General features: G+C 39.5%; 1 protein-coding gene across 2 annotated transcripts in view; it reads right to left on the bottom strand.

The window, feature by feature from the left end:
- Positions 1–7958: 7958 nt before the first annotated feature.
- SERPINB11 (serpin family B member 11) overlaps positions 7959–20105 on the bottom strand; it is a 43294-nt gene continuing 31147 nt past the window's right edge. For both annotated transcript variants that reach the window (XM_070420422.1, XM_070420423.1), the window contains exons 2-8: positions 17880–18064; positions 15997–16056; positions 14801–14929; positions 12958–13075; positions 11210–11352; positions 10402–10557; positions 7959–8843 (exon numbers count right to left, since the gene is read on the bottom strand). In XM_070420422.1, the coding sequence (XP_070276523.1) occupies positions 8439–8843; positions 10402–10557; positions 11210–11352; positions 12958–13075; positions 14801–14929; positions 15997–16056; positions 17880–18047 (1179 nt within the window). In that variant the 5' untranslated portion in view covers positions 18048–18064 and the 3' untranslated portion in view covers positions 7959–8438. The remainder of the gene's footprint in view (positions 8844–10401; positions 10558–11209; positions 11353–12957; positions 13076–14800; positions 14930–15996; positions 16057–17879; positions 18065–20105) is intronic.

The following is a 20105-nucleotide window of genomic DNA, read 5'->3' as shown; positions in this document are numbered from 1 at the left end:
GTCAGAGGTGACACGCAAACTCATTTTTTTGGTTGAGTTTTCTTTGTTAAATGGCATTTAAATATATAAAATAAATATCAAAAATATAAATCTTTGTTTTACTATGGTTGTAAATATCAAAAAATTTCTATATGTGACACTGCACCAGAGTTAAGTTAGGGTTTTTCACAATGCTGACACGCCGAGCTCAAAAGGTTCACCATCACTGTCCTACACTCTACACCTAGACATGAAAAAAGAGGACTAAAGTAGAGGGAAAATGATGAGGCAGCAAGACCAACTCAGAGTGGCTTTCTATTATTCTCCTCTGTCACTGCAGATTAGTGGCAGCATGTGACCTAGAAATTCATTTAAATATAAGAGCAGGAAGCCCCTAAAGGGGGGATTTCCTGAGATGGCAAGCCATCTCTTTAGAGTCAGTAGTTGCCTGACAACAAATGGTGTTGAAAACAAAAGGTACTAGAAGTTATACCAAGATATACATCATTGGCAACGTTTTAGAAGAGTGAATTCCCAAAGTGGCTTTGTCAAAAATGGATTGGATGCCTGGCCACAGAGCATCCTGAACCAACCTCAAGGCTTTGGAAAACAACCAACACATCAAGACAAACGCAAACAAACATCAAAACAGACGTGACTGCACAGAAGTGAGTTCTCCCCACCAGACCTGTCCATGACTCTGAATCTCATCTTCTGCCCTGACATTTGCACTGCTAACTTAGCAAATAGAAATATCGACAGTATCTATAAAGGGATCAAAAAACCAAAGCATGTGCAAGACCTCTTAATAGAAGATTGAAGAATATAATTGAGAGAAGTAAAATAAAACTTAAATAGCAGGATGATATATCATGTCTATGCGTTGAAAAACTAAATATTGTAAATATGTCAAGTCCCTCAAATTTTTCCATAGATTTGTTTTTGTTATTCTAAACAAAGTTCTTTTATTTGTATGTATTTGTAAAATGACAGGCTGATTCTAAGATTTACATTAAAATAAAGAGAACAATCTTGAAGTATAAAAACAAAATTGCAACCTCACATTAGCAGGTGACAAATTCTAAAGCTATAGTAATTAAGAGAATGATAGGAGTGCAAGGATAGACAAACAGATAAACCAATTTGATCTTCACTTAAAACAAAAATACCATTAAGTAGAAGAGGAGGAGGAGAAAGGTGTCTTTTCAACCTCTGGACAAACTGAATATTCATATTTTTCTTTAAAAATGAAGTTTAAACCATACTTCACAGCATGTGCAAAAACAAATTCTAGATGAATTGCAGGTCTTATGGAAAACTAGCACCAAAATTTCCAGAAGATAGAATATCTTTGTTAACTTGGTGTAGACAAAAGTTTCTTGAAAAGGTCACAGAAAGCATGGGTTAAAAAGATCAGTAAATTGACTTCATTAAAATTAAGAACTTCTGGTCTTCAAAGAGACACCTTCAAGTGAGAGAAAAGGCAAGCCACCAAATGGTAGAAAATATTTGCAATAAATATTTGTGACAAAGATCTGTCGTCCTGAATGAATAAAGCAGTCTCACAAATCAGTAATAAAGGAAAGACAACCCAATAGAAATATGTGCAAAAGATTTGAACAGGAAATTCTCATGCATTGCTGGTGGAAGTTTACATTGGAAAACCCACTTTGGGATAATAGTCTTTGGCAGTGTCTACTAAAGCTGATCTTAAGTCTGTGGTGAAGCTGTTTTAGTCCTCTAAACACATACTCCACCAAAATGTGTACCGAATTAACCACAGATTCTGCTCCTCTCATGGTTCCCACTGCATATTTAGTGCCACATTCTGCAAATTCAAAGAGCCTAGCCTCTTTCAAATTCAGGTATATGCAAGTGAAAGTTTGACATTCATGGCTATTGTCTAGAAAATCTATTGAGAAATCTGAGCAATGTCTTTGTCCTATATATATAGTCTTTTCTCATGAAGGTGGGTGCATAGAAAGTCTGGAAGGTGGATGTGAGGAATCAAGGGGGAAAGTAACCCCTCAACTATTATCTTAAATGATCATCTGATACATTTAAATTTTTAAACTAAACAAACTGGAAAAAATATATTATAATAAATTATTTATATAAATCCTTCTGCATCCTGTAAATGAATATTGTTCTGCTCTTAAGAATGATTTTGTAGCCCAAGCTGGTTTGGCTCAGTGGAGAGAGCATCGGCCTATGGACTGAAGGGTCCCAGGTTCGATTCAGGTCAAGGGCACATGCCTGGGTTGTGGGCTCGATCCCCAGAAGGGGGCATGCAGGAGGCAGCCAATCAATGATTCTCTCTCATCATTGATGTTTCTCTCTCTCTCCCTCTCCCTTCCTCTCTGAAATCAATAAAAATACGTTTTAAAAAAATGTTTTTTAAAAAAAAGAATGATTTTGTAGAGAATGTTAATGGACAGAAATATTTCCAAAATATATTAAGTACAAAAAAATGAAGTGTAACATGGTATATGCAATATGATCTTTTTCAAAATATATATATATATATATATATATATATATATATATATATGTATATATATATATATGGCCAAACGACCTGAACGACCCAAACAACCAGTCGACCAGTTGCTATGATGTGCACTGACCACCAGGGGACAGATGCTCAATGCAGGAGTGCCCCCTGGTGGTCAGTGCGCTCCCATAGCCAACATCCCACGGCCCTTCCCCTCCAGCTGGCCAACCTTCCATGACACCCCCCCCCCCCCCCCCAGGCCAGCCAGCCCCAATTACCCTGATAGGAACCTCCCATGGCCCCAACACCCCCCCACTCCCAGCCAGCCGGCCCCAATCTGAACTGGGCGAGATGCCCCAATCGGCCCCGATTGCCAACCAGGCTGAGGGACCCCACCTGTGCACAAATTTGTGCACTGGGCCTCTAATACACACACACACACACACACACACACATACATAGAAAAATTTCTGGAAGGATATTGGCAAAATTTTAACAAGCTTAGAGTTTAGAGAAGAATTAGTAATGAGTTTTTTCCTTTATGATCACCAATTTCTAATGATTATACCCCTGGGTAAATTTTTATAAACAGCAAAGTCTTTTTATATTTTCAATGGATTTAAGAGGCTAGATCCAATATCAATTGTTGATATTTTCTTCCAATATTTTTATAGAACATAGCTTCTCACTTTAAAAATATTTGAAGAGATGCCCAGCTGAGGGATATAATTACACACCTGTAAAAAGTATTTATCTGAAAATGGTCAACAGGTGATGGATGTACAATATATGCTAAAGTTTGTGGACAAAAGTTGGAGGAGATACAGGATTTGCATAATCTTAAAAAATCTCCTCAAGGTCTTTATTAACTACAAAGGGATAAAAAGGTAACCTGACAGTGGAGAAACCAAGCAATCACTAAATTATCCAAGTGATCAAGGTAAACATCACTAATATGGTGAACTGAGAAGGACACAGCATTATTCTTCTGGTTTTCTTCCCAAAGTGCACCATCTCCCTCCAACTGGAATGCATCACACAAATCCAGATCAATGGACAGCCTATAAAATAATAGATAGATGCTCTTCAAAACTTTCAAGGTCACGAACACTAGGGAAGACCAAGGGACTTTGATAGACTAAGTATAAATAATAACTAAATGCAACATGAATCCCTGGGTCTGATCCCAGAACAGAAAGAGGACATGGGGGCGGGGGCGGGGGGGAATGGATAAAATTCAAAAAAATTTTGTAGTTTAATTAATAAGACTATGTCAATGTTATATTTTTTATTCCTGATAGCTGTACTATGGTTATGTAAGATGTTAACATTACCAGAAATAGGTTGAGAGATATAAAATGACTTTTTACTATGTTTGCAACTTTTCTGTAAGACCAAAATTTGTACAAAATAGAAGAAATTTTTGGAATTAGGTGCTTAAAACATGAAAGAAAGAAAAGGAATTATCAAATATTTTTTGAGTCCCTACTATAGGCTAGAAACTGTTCTAGACATAGTCATGAATGAGCCAAATTCCCTACTATCTGATTTATACTTCCTTTGCAAATATTGAACAAATAAAAAGGAAAAATTGAGCTGTTAAATACAAAGTGAAATAAATTTTAATAAGTATAAATTTAATAAATATTATAATGTCTGATTGAAATAGCCTATGAACTATTTTACCAAGATTCCTGATGAGATTTACAAATTACATACCAGATATCTACCCCACCCTTTGTTCCCTCTGCCAGCAAGCCTGCCATCTAGTGATAGGATGGGGAACTACAACAATATATCTACAACCTCTAAATCAGTGGTTCTCAACCTTCCTAATGCCACAACCCTTCAATACAGTTCCTCATGTTGTGGTGACCCCCAACCATAAAATTATTTTCGTTGCTACTTCATAACTGTAATTTTGCTACTGTTATGAATTGTAATGTAAATATCTGATATGCAGGATCTATTTTCATTGTTACAAATTGAACATAATTAAAGCATAGTGATTAATCACAAAAACAATATGTAATTATATATGTGTTTTCCGATGGTCTTAGGTGACCCCTGTGAAAGGTCGTTCGACCCCCAAAGGGGTCTCGACCCACAGATTGAGAACCACTGCTCTAAATTAATGAGTCAGCTAAAAACTAGGGATTACAGGATTTTAAGAGGAGCTGTGGCAGAAGCAGTCTCTAAATTGACACTCTAACCTCTCCTCCAAAGTCCACAAAGGTACTGAGTAGCATGTAGCAATAGCGCAGAGGGTAAAGCATGGACTCAAATCTTGGCTCTGCAATTAACAGTGTGACATTAGACACGTTACTGACACTCTAAGTCGGAGTGACCAGGTGACATGACATAGTTATGGGGATAAAATTGATAAAATACTTAAAATGGTTCCTGGCATGTAATAGTACTTCAATAAATGATAGTTTTCATTGATGTCATCCTCATGAAATGGTAGTTTTCATGGATGTCTTCCCACAGCACAGATATATCTTATATACATCTCATGTTATTGTCTCACCCACTAGGAGAAGCTCACGACACACCAATTGACACACGGGGTTTCCTTGAGTGTAAAAGCTGCATAAAATTTAGCTGAATAACTGGCCAAATCGGTTACATTATTTAATGCAATGAGGTTTAACTTTTGACCATCCCTAGCAATTTTACTTGACTTGAATGGTGTCCTAACAAATCAGCAACCACTAAACAGCTCAGCTCCCTGTTAGCAACACCTTTCACTCAGTTAGACAGGCTGAAATTCCCCTGGCACTTGTGACAATTGTTGCAGTGAGTCAGCTGATCACAGTGGTCATTGACTCTCCTAAACTGTAACTTAGATGTTCTGGGGAACCCAGCTCAACACAAGGTGTACCTTAAGCCATCTGAGGTATGTGGGAGTATACAGACTCTTTCATCTCCTTTATCAGAAAAGACCATGCAGAAACAAAACATTTGTCCACAGTGCAGCCCGGGACCATTTTTTATAGACCATCCTATTAGAATTGTCTGCTGAACTCTACCGTTGGTCAAGTTCATGGCGTTATCTCAAGCCTATCTGATTTAATTATTTTTTAAATATATTTTTATTGATTTCAGAGAGGAATGGAGAGGGAGAGAGAGATAGAAACATCCATGATGAGAGAGAATCACTGTCCAGTTGCCTCCTACACTCCCCACACTGGGGATGGAGCCCACAACCGGGCATGTGCCCTGACCAGGAATCAAACCGAGAACTCCTGGTTCATAAGTCAAGGCTCAACCACTGAGCCATGCCGGCCAGGCAAGCCTATCCTATTTAAACCAATGATCTTCACTTTCCAACTCTAGAACATAGTTGGCACTCAAAACATTGAAGCATTAAAGGGATGAATTCCTTAATTCATTCAACCCATATTTATTGACTACTATGCTCCAGGCATTGTTTGCATGAGGACCGTGGTTGGCAAACTGCGGATCGCGAGCCACATGCGGCTCTTTGGCCCCTTGAGTGTGGCTCTTCCTAAGCCTTAGGAGTACCCCAATTAAGTTAATAACAATGTACCTACCTATATAGTTTAAGTTTAAAAAATTTGGCTCTCAAAAGAAATTTCAATCGTTGTACTGTTGATATTTGGCTCTGTTGACTAATGACTTTGCCGACCACTGCACTAGGACAACAACACACAACAAGTTTTTTTTTTTTAATCCTGACCTCATCAAGTTCACATAATAATGGGAAGAGATTCTCCATACACAAAATAAATAAATAAAATATGTAATGAGAGTAATAAGTGCTAATGAGAAAACTAAAACAGGGAAGAGTAATGCAGAAATTCAGGTGATATGACATGCATGAGGAGGTGTTGAGGAAGCTCACAGGAACCTATTTGCATCCTAGAAAGAGTTTGTGCTCAGGAGGAAATTCAGGGTGTCCATGACCCAAGGATGGTGGTTCACATTTGGAGGCAAAGGGCAACTGTGCAAGCAGCCCACCTGTGTGCTTGAGCCTAAATCCCAGGGAGAAAAGCCTCCATGGGACAGTTCGAGTAGCCTCTCCTTGAACAAGGCTGGAGACCTGCTTGGAAACTATGGGATTGGATAGCCAATCTCCATGGATGGGAGAGTTTTCCTATCCCAGCTTCCACTTCGAGCACTGAAACGCCTCCCCACTCAAATCCATGGGACCCTTTGGGCAGGAACAGCAGCTCCAGGAACTCAGGGAGTCTTGGCCTAATGCAGTTCTGGACGTAGCACCAACAGGTGGTGGCACCTCTGTGGACCTGTTGGTGAAGTCATAGGCTTCCCCACTGCTCTGTAGCACTAGAGGGAAGGGAGTGGATTCCACACTAAGCCAACCATGAATTGGAGGAAAGTGTGGAATCCCAGACAGGATTTGGGGAACTAGGGAAGTGAGGCATGAGACTCTGAAGGACCCACATATTGAGTGAGATCCAATACAAAGTTTCATGTAGTCTGAGAGACACAGGGAATACAAAGTCATATAAAGATTTAATTAACAGAAAGCAGTATTTTAAAAAAATAAATCTGTAGATTGCATATGGAATTTGGAAACCTTGCCAAATCCCAGTCTGGTAAATGTCAGCCAACAGCTTTATTACATCTTAACAAAGGATCTTTTCAACATGTGCTGAAGGTGCTTGGGGACTAGACTGGGGAATTCTTGGCATAAATGTCAGAGCTGTTGTGGCTGACTCTGACTCATGTCCATATTACTGGACAATTCCATCACCCAATTAAGCATTCCAGTGGCGCCTTTCACTGTCACACCTAAATTGTCAACGATGCTATCTATCTACGTGTAACCAACATAAACCATGAGCCGGTTGCAAAATGGCCCAGTCCTACAACAGTGATTATTGACATGGAAAATGTTCTTCTGTGATTTAATCCATGTAGTTTATAATGCCTCTTTCCCATCATGAAGATGGCCATTTGGAAACCCAAGTGTTCTTTCTAGAATGTGAATCTGATCAAGTCGCTTTCCTCAGAAAAGAGCCCTCACTCCCTGAAATGCCTCTCAGGGGTCATCACTTAAAGGAATCCCCCCTCCCACCACATCACTCCATCTTAATGGCTTGTTTTTATTGAGAAAAGTCTTCTCACAGCAGCCATCACCCATTGTCATTACTATTCTACAGTCTGCCTTCTCTTCATATTAGCTTATGAAGACAAAGACTGGCTTAACATGGTGCTGGAACTTAGTAGGTACTTAAAATATTTCTTCAGGAAATGAATAATGAAAGGACAAGAATCTTTTAAAGTTATTAGTTTGGGGTAGTAAATCTGGTGTTTGGCTGGAAATATATGTGTCTTTGGGGGTCTGGCCATGCTGAGCTGAATGCCTCACTGAGCTCTGCTTTCTCTATTGACACAAAGAGGAAACACGTGCCACCAGTGGAGAGAGATCAAAAGAGTCTATTACTCCATTTAGGGTCTGACAAAAATTTGGCCAAAAATTCCACTAAAATGGCTTCAAAGACATTTCATGTATTTATTATAGTCAATACAGAAGTTTGAACTAAAATTCAGGATGTTACATTAACACATGCAAGGAAAATGTCAATATTTTAAAATCCAACCAAAGTGGGAACCCTTTGATTGGTTTTCTAGAGGTGGAGTGGTCACTTATTCAAGAACTCACTGATATACACAAGTCAAGAAAATGTAATTCTTTAAAATTTCCCTCAATGACTTGATTATGTCACCAGACAGTACTTAAATGAGGCCCCAAAGATAAGAGAGCCAGAAAAGCATTTTCTGTAAATATACCTTCTTCCATGGTTATCATAATCTTAGGGTTCAGAAACTCATGGAATAAGTTGGGAGAGATCCTCAACCCATTTTCAGACAAGCAAACTGAGGCACAAAGGTGTGATAGGTGGGAACTGCTCTGAGTCATGGGTTTATCCCTGCACCTCCTCTGTGACTCTGAGCCTTGCTCAACCCCATTTGCTTAGGGAGAGGCAAGCTTGCCACAGAAGAGAATGGTGTTGGTGCCAGTGTGCCTTATGAAGAACAGGAAAGGATGGTTCGCCATGAACTGAGCTCGGATGGGGAGTCTTTTCATGACGAAGTTGTCCCCAGTGGCCGCTGCTGCCTCCGTGCCCTCTTCGTTGACATCCACATATGACTTGTGGATGACCTTTGATACATACAGGCCCTTAGCTGGTGACATTCCAGACAGATCAGCTTTACTCTGGTGGAAGATATCTGTCATCCCGAGGGATTTTAGCAGGGAATTCAGCTCATACTTGATCTCCAGTTTGAATCGGGGCAAATGGACTTCGACGTTCCTTTCTATCATGTTGGAGGAGCTGGTCCACTTGTGAAACATCTTCACGTTCAGCCGCTTCTCTATCTAAGAGACAAAACACAGATGGACCCACACAAGCCAAGCACACACCTCTGCATTAATTGCTGCTTGTTTTGTAATTCTCAGAGTGAACTACTCAATTCCACTGACTTCTTTTCTACCTTTAAACTGTGCTCAAGTTTTATCTGAAAGAGAAAAGAATCCTGCATTCATCCACATCTTCCATTTTCTATTGTCTACTTCTCATAGATATTTTATAATTAAACTTATCCAATGTGCGTTAATTCATTCCCTCAGTGTGTCCGCTTTACCTAAACTCTCTCTAATGCCTCAGCAATTGTGTTCTCATTTCCTGGAAGAACTCAAGTACTTCTTCTTGGTTCTCATATCTGAAACATTTAATAGCAATCTCCATTATGAAGTTGTTTGTTATTTGGCTTCTGTGACATGGAGACCTCTTGTTCCACTCCACTTTAATCTCCTCCTGCCCCACTCTTGAAGCTGACCTCTGGGTGCCTACACTTAGCAAGTCAACTCCCACATCCCTGCTCAGATTTCCCAATGCAGCCTCACAACCCTGACTTATTCTCCATCCAGTTCCAGATGTTTTTGTAAACTCTTCACACTTCTGTCCTTGGACATTTGAAACTCTCTACAGGCCTCCCCACAGCTCCACACTAGCATGTCTAACCCCATCATTCTTCTCCTGCAAGAGCTGAAGACTTTTGGGTCACCTCACCATCCTGACAATATCAGGTCAGTGGTTTCGCTTTCTATCTTTTCGTTCTGTCTGTTTGTGCCCTGGTCCAAGTTACCACAACTTGATGACACAAAGTCATCTCGCTGCCTCATACTTCTAAGGCCTTTGCAGGTGCTCTTTGCTCTGGTTAGAACAGCCCCCATGTGTGTATGTGAGCTACTGCAAGAGCCCAGAAGCTCAACTGGTCTCCTAAGCAACAAACATGCTGGCAGAGCACTGGACGGTCCCAGCAAGGCTGGGAGGAGCTGTGGTCTCTCTATAGCAGTGTCTTGCCTGCTCTGTGCCAGGCAGCTCTGACGGCAGCCAGGGAGAGGGGGACAGATTCAAACTCGCACCACCACCCTGACCTCTTCCCAGTGGCTGTGGCTCTCATTCCTCCAAAAAACCAAGACGCTAAACATGGCGGTTGGCCCACAATAGCATGTGACTTTTGGATCAGCAGTACATCTTCCTGCTCCTGAGAGGAAGATGACTTCATTAGATGTCCACGGACTGGGAGCCCAACCTGCATTATCATTTCATTATGAAGGTGTTTCCCCAGTGTCAAATGATCAATACATGTGTGTCTGTGTGTATAGCATGGCCCTTCTGATACCAGATGCTTTTTTAAATATAACACTAGGTTGTTTTCCCTAAATCCATTATCCTGAAGGCAGGGGCCAGGAATCCCCCCTTTCCTCTCACAGTCCCTGGGGCAATGCTGCTAAACGAGCTCGTGATCGAATTAGTGCTGGCTGCACTGATATTGTGGGATACACACCATGTGGGGGGAGTGTGTGTGTCTGTGTGTGTGTGGTGCAAGTGCACATGTGCTTTTTCTGCGTCAGCATTCCTATAACATACCTGTTCTAGAGTCACCGTGCCCATGGGAAGCAGGATGATCATGCTTAGTTTGTCCTGCACGTAGGGCAGCTCAAGCACTTGCATCTGCGGCTCCTTTATGATGGCCAATTTAAACCTTCCCACTTGATACATCATTTCCACAATTACGCTCTTACCCTATGTTTTTGAAAGATTGCAATTAGACAATAGCTAAACGTGTGTGCACATGTATGTGCACTGATTTTTCTTGCACGACAAATATCTGCACTAACACTCTAAATGCGTGAGTAAAATATCAACTACAAAACACACACTTACTACTTTCTTATGCAAAGGTTATGATTCTGTATTCCAAAATAAGTCCTAGTGAGAGCCAAATTGCTTGAATAATGAATATAGTAATAAAAACAATAATATAGATGTCCCCCCCCCCAAAAAAAGCCAGGGTTTCCCAATAAAATGAGTTATATAGGAAAATGGTATCATAGGATCATTTCCTTTTTAATTCAATTGGATATTTTTTAGGAGAAAAATAATAGTTGTGTTGTGCCACTAGAGCAAATAGCCACAGCATATATGGAGAACAGCCGGAAGAGAACAGGCTTTCTCCTCTTCCAGGACACCCCAGTGTCCGAAGGCTCCATTCAGGTGCCTGTGAGAAAGGTTATGGTCACTTCAAAGGGAAAAATGAAAATAAAATTCATAGACTACACAGTTAAAGGTACCTACAGAGATCTAGAAGAGTATTTCCACTAAAACTTCCTAAGCTGTCTATAAAAATTATTGTAGTCTCCAAAATTTATCATCGGTCTGAAAATGAAACACGTACCTCACTTAGCTGAAAAGGGGTTTTAATCGTCTCTCTTTCCTGAAATTTATTTTGCCATTGTCCTTTGAAATATATGGCATTCACCAGGACCATCACAGAAGAAGGGTCGATTGTGCCCTTTCCAAAGAGGTTTGTAATTTTTCCTTGTAATAAGAAAAAGAATAGATAATAGATTTGGATTTAAACTTATGGATAATAGTTAAATAGTCACAATAGCTACCATTAAGTGATATGTGTATAAATAAATACCCAGCATGTGGATCCCTAATGCACACCCATGTCAGATAACAATAATCAATCTGTTCATTTATGCTAAAAATATTTTAAGAGACTTCTATGTGCCAGGCACTGTTCTAGGCACAAGAGCAATAAACTGAGGCTAGAACACTAAACTAAACAAACAAAAATCCCTACCATTCTTAACATCCTAGTGACTCCATTGCGGGCTTTTTCTGGTAACCTTAGTTTAAGTCTCAGACTCTTTCTCACCACAGAGTTCCCAGACAGCCACTAGCAGTAGATCAGAGTTGGCATGTGAGATAAAACATATTTTCCTCTACTGTTCTAAGTAAATTAACATGTCTAAAAAAATGTGTAGAATTTTCCATGCATTTTCTAATAGTACAAAGACCTGAATTGATACATATTTTAATCTGGTTACCTATTACTGAATTTGAATGACATCCATCGATTGACAAGATACTTTTGAGAGGTCACTGCTGTTAAATGATATAATAGATACAAATATGTTAGCAATAAAAGTTAGAGAAGTCTTAAGGTCTGGGAACGGGGTGGGTTCGTTTCTGGGAGAAGACACGAGGGTGACCCTGGAGTGCCCTTCCCAGTAACTAATATTTTGTTTTCCTGACCTGGGTGGTGGTACACCAGAGTATTCATCATAGTGATAATTCACTGAGCAGCAAACACATCATGTATATACTTTTCTAAATATACATATATTTCAATCAAAAAGTTTATTTAAAAACTCAAGCTCTAAGGAACATATTAACCAATTGCAATGTGCAAACATTATTTGGGTTCTGATTCAAACAAAAAAAAAGAGGCAACTGGGGGAATACAAAAGCTCACTAAATATTTGTTAATTTTAAATGATTTTTTAATTTTCTAGGTGTAATAATGGTATAGTGTTCATATTTTTTAAAAGCCTATATTTTTGACAGGCACAAACGGAAACATATATAGAGAAAAAAGATATTGGGATTAGCTCCCAAATAATCTGAAAGAGGTGGTGGGTAAAGGGCATGGCTATCTTAAATAATATTGGCTTAAGTAATAAGTATTGCAGCTGAGTGATGGATGAATAAGGATTCCTTCTAGTTTCTCTTTTTTCTTTAAATTTTTCCTTAAATAGATTTTTTTAAAAGAAATGAACACATCTCTGACATGAACATTTAATGTTCCGTTTTTTAAAAAGAAATATTTAACAATACATATAGGGTTTGTTTTAAAATTGGGAAAGGTAGATTTCAATTTAATTAAACTTACTGCCAGAATGTATGACAACGTCTCTCTAATGTAGAAACAGTGTTCTTTTCATTCTCAGAGTCACTTGGCTAGATCATTGAGGACAATGGATATAATAGATTTTCCAAAACATTCCCCCACTTCCTCCACTGTTAATTTGTTGTGTCTGTTTCTGGACCTCACCCTGCTTCCTCATTAACACTGCCTCAGGGAATTTACCAGCACAAATTAAGTTTGTAGACATAAATGTGACTTATCCTTACCATTAGTTTTGCTTGCAACCCAAGCATTAATAGTTTTCCTGGTTTCTTCCGTAGACTTTTGAAAATCAACAGCTTGAAGCCTGGCTTGATACAGTTTCTCAGAACAACTTAAATATTGCTGTAAAAGAAAGGATAACTGCATAAGAACACAAAAATCATGTAAGGAAAACAAATACTTCCAGTTCACTGTATTGTAAAATTATAACAGACAAAAGCAGTTCGTGCATATATGTTGGAAAGGAAGCGGAATCCATACAAAGACATTTAGTCAAATCAAAGAACTTCCCCAAAGAAATGTTCAGGAAGTTTTGGTTGCTACTTCTGTCATCTCATGGGCATTCTTAGCTTCAAAATGTTCAAAGCAAAATGACAAATTGTGGTAGAGTGCCTAGCTTTTCACTCTAGCCCTCCAATTTCCTCTTCAAAGGACACAAACAAATGGGAGTTACTGTTCTAATGTTCCACATAGGAAAACTGAGAACCGGAATGGTTAAATGGTTTCCTTGTTTGAAGTCTAACAAAAGGTTAGGTCTCTATATGGTATATTTCAACCTCCTCATGAGCCACCACAAGTAAAATTAATAATAATATTCTCTGATGTAGACATTGACATTTTTTTCAACTTTATATAAAATCACACTGGTCAAACAAAAGCTAAGACACTGAAGCCAGCAGATCAGCTCAATCACAGCAGGATGACGTAGCAATGAAAAACAGGAATATGGATTTGGACAAGGATCAAATTCCAACTTTGCCACTTAATTATCTCTTTGACCTTTCTCAACTTGACTTTTTATTATTTGCTTCACAATTGTGGTATTAATGACAATTTTGTACCTGCATCTTAGGACTATGTAAGAATTATATAAGACTAGTAGCCCTGCGCACAATTCCGTGTGCCAGTAGCTCTCTGTGGGGCCTGGCCGCTCTGCACCGGCTGCCCAGAGGCTCTCTGCAGCCCAGAGGCCCATCCACAGCCAGACACGAAATGCTTGCCTTGTCACCAGGGTGACAACGCAAGTGTTTCCCCCCACCTCCCCACCACTCCATGCCCACTGCCCAGAGGCCCTCCATGGCCAGGGTGACAAAGCAAGCATTCCGCCAGGCTGCTCACGCTGCCCACTCTTAGCGGCCACCCCCCTGGGACTGGGGGACTCCAGTGGAGCTTAAAAGACTGGGTGCCACCATCTTGAGGCTATGGGCACTGCCATCTTTGTGACAGAGTGACAGTTAATTTGCACATTACCCTTTTATTAGATAGTATTATTAGATAGGATAATGTCTATAATGTATGTAGTAGAGTGATTGACACATAGTAAATACTCAATAAAACTCCATATTCCAATGCTATTGGGAAATGGCATAAATAGTGTTAAAATTTTTAGCAAAAGAAAAAAAAACGCTTGATCTAATCCTCTCATTTTAAAGGTAGAAGTGACTTGCTCAAAGTCATATGTCTAAAGGAGAACAGAACTCAGATCTCTTGGATCCAAGTCCAGTGTGCTTTCCACTAATTCTTGATACTCTGCCTTTTAGGACCTTTGAAGAAGAGATGAGAAATGGATTTTTGGGGTTTTTTTCTGGTCCATAAGGGTTAATTCTTACCTGCTTTATTTTGTGCTTCATCCCTAACATTGGTTCTTGGACAACTTTGGTGATATTGCATAAGTAATGTTTTTTATGTTATATTTCATTACCTTAAATGGGGGATTGGTGAAACCATTTCATTGAAACTCTAACAGGGTTCAAATTTAATCTCTTAAAGATAAATGTGACTCTTTTCATTTGTGATTTATCTTATGGTGTGAAATTCAGAGGATGCCAAAGAAAGTTGTTGACTTACCTGATAGAATGCCATTGTCTGTGTCCCGTAGAGTCTGTTAGCGATGCTGAGGGTATAGTTAGAGCCTGTCTGGTTGATTTGAGAGAATAGGGCTCCAAACTCTGAGTGAATCCTTCCAGTTTGGCTGCACTAAAGCACAGTAAACAAAGAATACAGTATTAGGTTGCTAGATTAAATTACTTGATTTATAGAAGAGTTATAAATAACATGAAAACAACAAAGAGACTTGAAAGCATTTTTCTTCTCTAATTTCCTCTGGCACAATAATCTCAGCTCTCTGTGACCCTGGTTACAGATTGTGTGCAGAACTGAAAGCTATTGCAAAAGCACATGTACTTCCAGCCCCAACGTTTTAATTCAACACTTGAAGTTATCATATATAAAGAGATCCTAATTGGATATTCAGGGCAATAATCCAAGTTTTCTGTGCATTTTTTCTGCCTCTGTACCTAGAGAATCATTTCTATTTTTCTCTCACACGCCTTTCAATATCTCCGTTTCTGTGACCACTTAATAGATCTCTTCAGCTCCTCCCTGAACTGACCTTCCACGCCCATCTGTCCCTCATAGGAGGAATCTGGTTAAGCATGCAGCTTTGATGCATTGGAATTCATGGACAGTAGAAGGGTTATGCCTATATTCCCTAAAGTAAAGATTGCCTAACAATAAATTAGGTTCTGTGAGACAAGTATTTTGTGAATCTATACCCATTTATATGCTTTCTGTCGGTCACAATCAACACACAACTATTGTCATGTGGGAGTTTTGTATACATTTCATTTCTAAAGAAATGTTCTTACTGAAAGGAATTAAGAACAGGTGGGCTGGGCAGCATCGAGCCCTATTTTCCTGGTGTATAATTATGTGACAAAGCCTCCATGTCTTTTCTCAATCCCCTCACTAGTCTGAAAAATGTAACACTGCACATGGCAGGCTCAACATGCACACAGTTTGTAAAAGAACAGAAAAGTTTGATGACAGTAAGTCACATGATAAAATCTGGGGATTTTATTATTGTCATCATTATCATTATGTTAACTCTGTAGGCTAGCAATTATAAGGAAGATTGAAGGAGGATACCAAGGAGGACATTGTAAGCCTCCTTAAGGAAAAAAAAGGGGGCTCTGCTACTCAACCCCTGCACCATTATCTCTTGGTGCTCTCACAAAGAGTGCTTGACAGCTCAGCAGTCATACCTTAGCTGAGTCCTTAAACTCTGGCTTTAATGATTCTGCAATATGATTAAAGTGAAGCACCTAGAAAATGAAAGAAGAATCAATTGGCATCATAAGCAGCTATAGTCTATAAAGATTAACAGTTACAAGTACCTGTTTTTCCATTTCAGATAAAGACCAATGCAATAGCTAACATTTAAAGATGTTATATTCCAAGTCCTAAATATAACATTTAAAAATGTTATATTTATAAGCCTTTACATATCTTACTTAACTCTCCCAGCAACTTTACGAGTAGATGCTATTATCCCCGTTTTTTGTGAGAGAAATTGAGCCAAAGAAAGATTAAGTGACATGCCTGGGACCATTGTCTGTGAGAGTCCAGGGATTGAGTTATCATTCACTAGACCCTTCTCCCCTCTCCTTCCTTTCTCACACTATTCACTGTGACAGAACCCATCCAGGGCCATGTAAAACATTACATGGTTTTCCAGCACAATACCTATTTTAAATGCAAAAATAAATCATGGAAGCGCATCAAAATATGGAATAAAGAAATAAAAGACAAATAATAATGGAATGTGCAAGTATCCTGGAAGTTGTTGAATGACATTCTTCTAGGATTTTCACATCAATAAACTACATACGTAATGAAAAACCACTGTATATCAGCCTAGGTAACCTGAAAAGTCACCCTTTCTCCCTTAGCCTCAGTTTCCCCAACTATGAAATAGGGATAACAATAGCTACTTGCCACACAGGGTTATTATGACATTCAAATACATTAAAGAATTTTTTGAAAACTCAATAATTCTTAAAGTGACATTAAATTGTATTATAAATTAAACTTCTAGAGGGCAAGAATAGTATTGTATATGTGCTTTCTGTTATGCTTAAATCATTGAAAGGATGAACTCTAAAAGTAATTGTGGAAATGTATGTGTGAAACCACCAATGGTGAGGAAGAGACTGTATTACATGTATGGCATTATTATATTACTAGAGGCCCGGTGCACGAAATTTGTGCATGGGAAAGGATGGTCTCCTCAGCCCAGCCTGTACCCTCTCCAATCCAGGACCCCTCGGGGGATGTCCAACTGCCGGTTTAGGCCTGATCTTGGGGATCAGGCCTAAACCGACAGACCGACAGTCAGACATCCCTCTCACAATCCTGGACTGCTGGCTCCTAATCGCTCACCTGCCTGCCTGCCTGGTTGCCCTAACTGCCCCCCCCCCTCCCCTGCTGGCCTGATCACCCCTCACTGCCTCTGTGTGCTGGCCTGGTTGCTCCTAACTGCCCCCCCCCCCTGCTAGCCTGGTCGCCCCTAACTGCTCCCCCTGCTGGCCTGGTGGTCCCTCATAGACCCCTGCCAGTCTGGTCACCCCACACAGCCTGCTGTTCAGTCTTTGGTCATCCCCCCTGCCAGCCTGGTCGTAGGTAGCCATCTTGTGAGGGCATGAGGGTTAATTTACATATTACCTCTTTATTATATAGGATAATGTATTACATTATTTAAGTCATTATCCACTTTTTTAAAAAATATATTTTATTGATTTTTTACAGAGAGGAAGGGAGAGAGATAGAGAATTAGAAACATCGATGAGAGAGAAACATTGATCAGCTGCCTCCTGCACATCTCCTACTGGGGATATGCCCGCAACCAAGGTACATGCCCTTGACCGGAATTGAACCTGGGACCTTTCAGTCCGCAGGCTGATGCTCTATCCACTGAGCCAAACCAGTTTCAGCTCATTATCCACTTTTAAGAAATATGATTTGCCCAAGTGTGTTCTTTCACAAGATGGCAGTTTTCTTGGTGTAAAGATATAAGTAATTTGGCTGACCCATAGGGGGCACAGGTAAAACTTCCAGACTCTGGGGACATCTTTGGTGCATTCCATACCTTTTCCATCTGTTCTGCACTGTTTCTTCTGGCACCAAGGAGGATCATACTCAGAGCATAAAGCAAACTCAGTGGGGAAAAGAAGATATTATCTTCCACATGGTTATTGTTCAGCTCTTTGAACACATCAAGGCAAAATTCAATGTTTGCTGTGCTGAGGGAATCCATTTTATGACTAGCACTACCTGAGAACAGAAAAAAAAAAACAGCTCAGAATATTACTTGCAGATATAGATAATACCTGGAGTTTAGTTATTACATTTCAGGAATTAAAGAGCCTGAGCACACTGCTTCAGAAATTAGAAAATGCTAGAGAGGGGAATTCACAGTAGTTTTAGATTCTAATGAATAGAAGATTTACTGTTCTTTTCAACCAGTACTTCAAAGCTATCATTTGTGCACATCTAAAAGTGATCTGATTGTTCTGGAGCAAAAGAGCAGAAGGAATTAGATCTTTGTGCTCTGAATTTTCATGTTTAACAATACTCCCCACCCTGGAATTTGTACAGAAAAATTCTTGAGCTACATAAACTCAGCTAAATGAGGTACTTTCCCACTAGACTGTCCACTGTCACAAGGTGAGAACACTTGCATCCTGGTCGTTCATGAACAAACAAGGTGAGAATCAATAAGACAAACTCAGGCAAACTTCTCTGCTCATTTCCTCCATGAAAGTAATGCAATACTAGCAAATAGGTCATGCCATGAGAAGGTGCCCAAAGCCCTCGCCCTGGGCCACAGCCATGATGTCAATTAAAATGGAGGACTGGAAGAAGAAAATCTGAGAGAAAAATATAATTCTGGAATATGTGTTATCTAAAGACAATGTTTTGTCAAGAAGGAAGAGTTTATTTTATCCAGTCCCATAAACACTTATTGAGCAATCCTAACTAAAAGGGGTTGTAGATACAAAACTTATTGAGCACAGTTCTTGCCCTTGGGGAGGTGTCATTCTCCAAAAACCTCCATTGGCATCAAACACTTTCTTCCTTTAACCTCTAGGTCATTGTTTTTTCTTGGTTCACCACCTGCCTCACTGGGCCAGTCCTTCTTGGTCTCATTTGCAGAATCTCAAATCTTAGTCCTCTCCTCTGTTTACACTCAGACAGGTGATCTCACCCAATTTCCAGCTTTAATTGTCACTGATATGCTTTTAGCTACCAAACTTATATTGCCCTTGAATTCCAGATTCATATATCTAACTACCTACTCAACATCTCTACTTGAGTATGTAATATGAATCTCAAATTTAACATGTCCAACAGCAAACTCGTGACTTCCTGAACCTCTCTCCAGCATACACCCCTAGCAGCTATCTTGATCTTTATAAATGACAGTTCAATTTCTTCATTTGCTCAGACTAAAAACTGTGGGATCATCCTTAAACACTTTCTCATTCACATAACATTCCATCTATCAAAAAATCCCATTTTCTCCGTCTTCAGAAATACTCACCATCTACCCATTTTTCACACTCTCCAGCTACCACCCTGGTCAAAGCTATCATCATCCCCCTCATGGATGATATACTCTCCCAATTCATTTTCCTACTTTAGTCCTGACCCACCTCCATTATATTTTCTAGAGAAGATAGAGTGATGTTTTTAAATACCAGTTGGTTATGTACTAACAGCAGAACTGCTTATGGCCTTTGTTCAAAAACCCTAGTGGCTTCCCTTTCTTTCAGAGCAGAGGCCAGACTCTTTCATGATCTGGCCCCTACAACTCTGTCTCATCTGCTACCAGCCTCCCCACCAGCTCCCTCTGTTCTAGTCATATCAATGCCCTGCAGATTCCACCTCAAGGCTTTTGCATGGTCTGTTCCTCTGCTGGGATGCTCTTCCCCAAATTATCCAAATGTCTCACTCCAGCAGTTCATTTCTCTCTCTGCTCAGATAACACCATCAATAAGGCTTTCACTGGCCACATTTCTCCAGTTATCTTTCAGTCCGTTACAATAGTGTATACATATATATGCACAGTTTTACTTATTTGCCCTATGTATTATATATGCATAGTGTACTTATTTATTTGCCTTATATATTATATATATTTATATAAACATAAATAAACTATATATACATGAATATATTATAGTGTATGTTATATATTATACATGTATTTATTGTCCTGAAACCCCCTTCCTTTAGAGTACAACCTCCATTAAAACAAAGACTTTGTTTTTTATGCTTTATTTCACTATCTAGACCAGTCCTGGCTAGCCAC

Source organism: Myotis yumanensis, unplaced genomic scaffold, assembly GCF_028538775.1.
Source record: "Myotis yumanensis isolate MYYU_CA2020_CCGP unplaced genomic scaffold, mMyoYum1.0.hap1 SCAF_7, whole genome shotgun sequence".
Taxonomy (NCBI): domain Eukaryota; kingdom Metazoa; phylum Chordata; class Mammalia; order Chiroptera; family Vespertilionidae; genus Myotis; species Myotis yumanensis.
The sequence above is the reverse complement of the archived record's forward strand: the minus strand, read 5'-3'. Positions and strand labels throughout refer to the sequence as shown.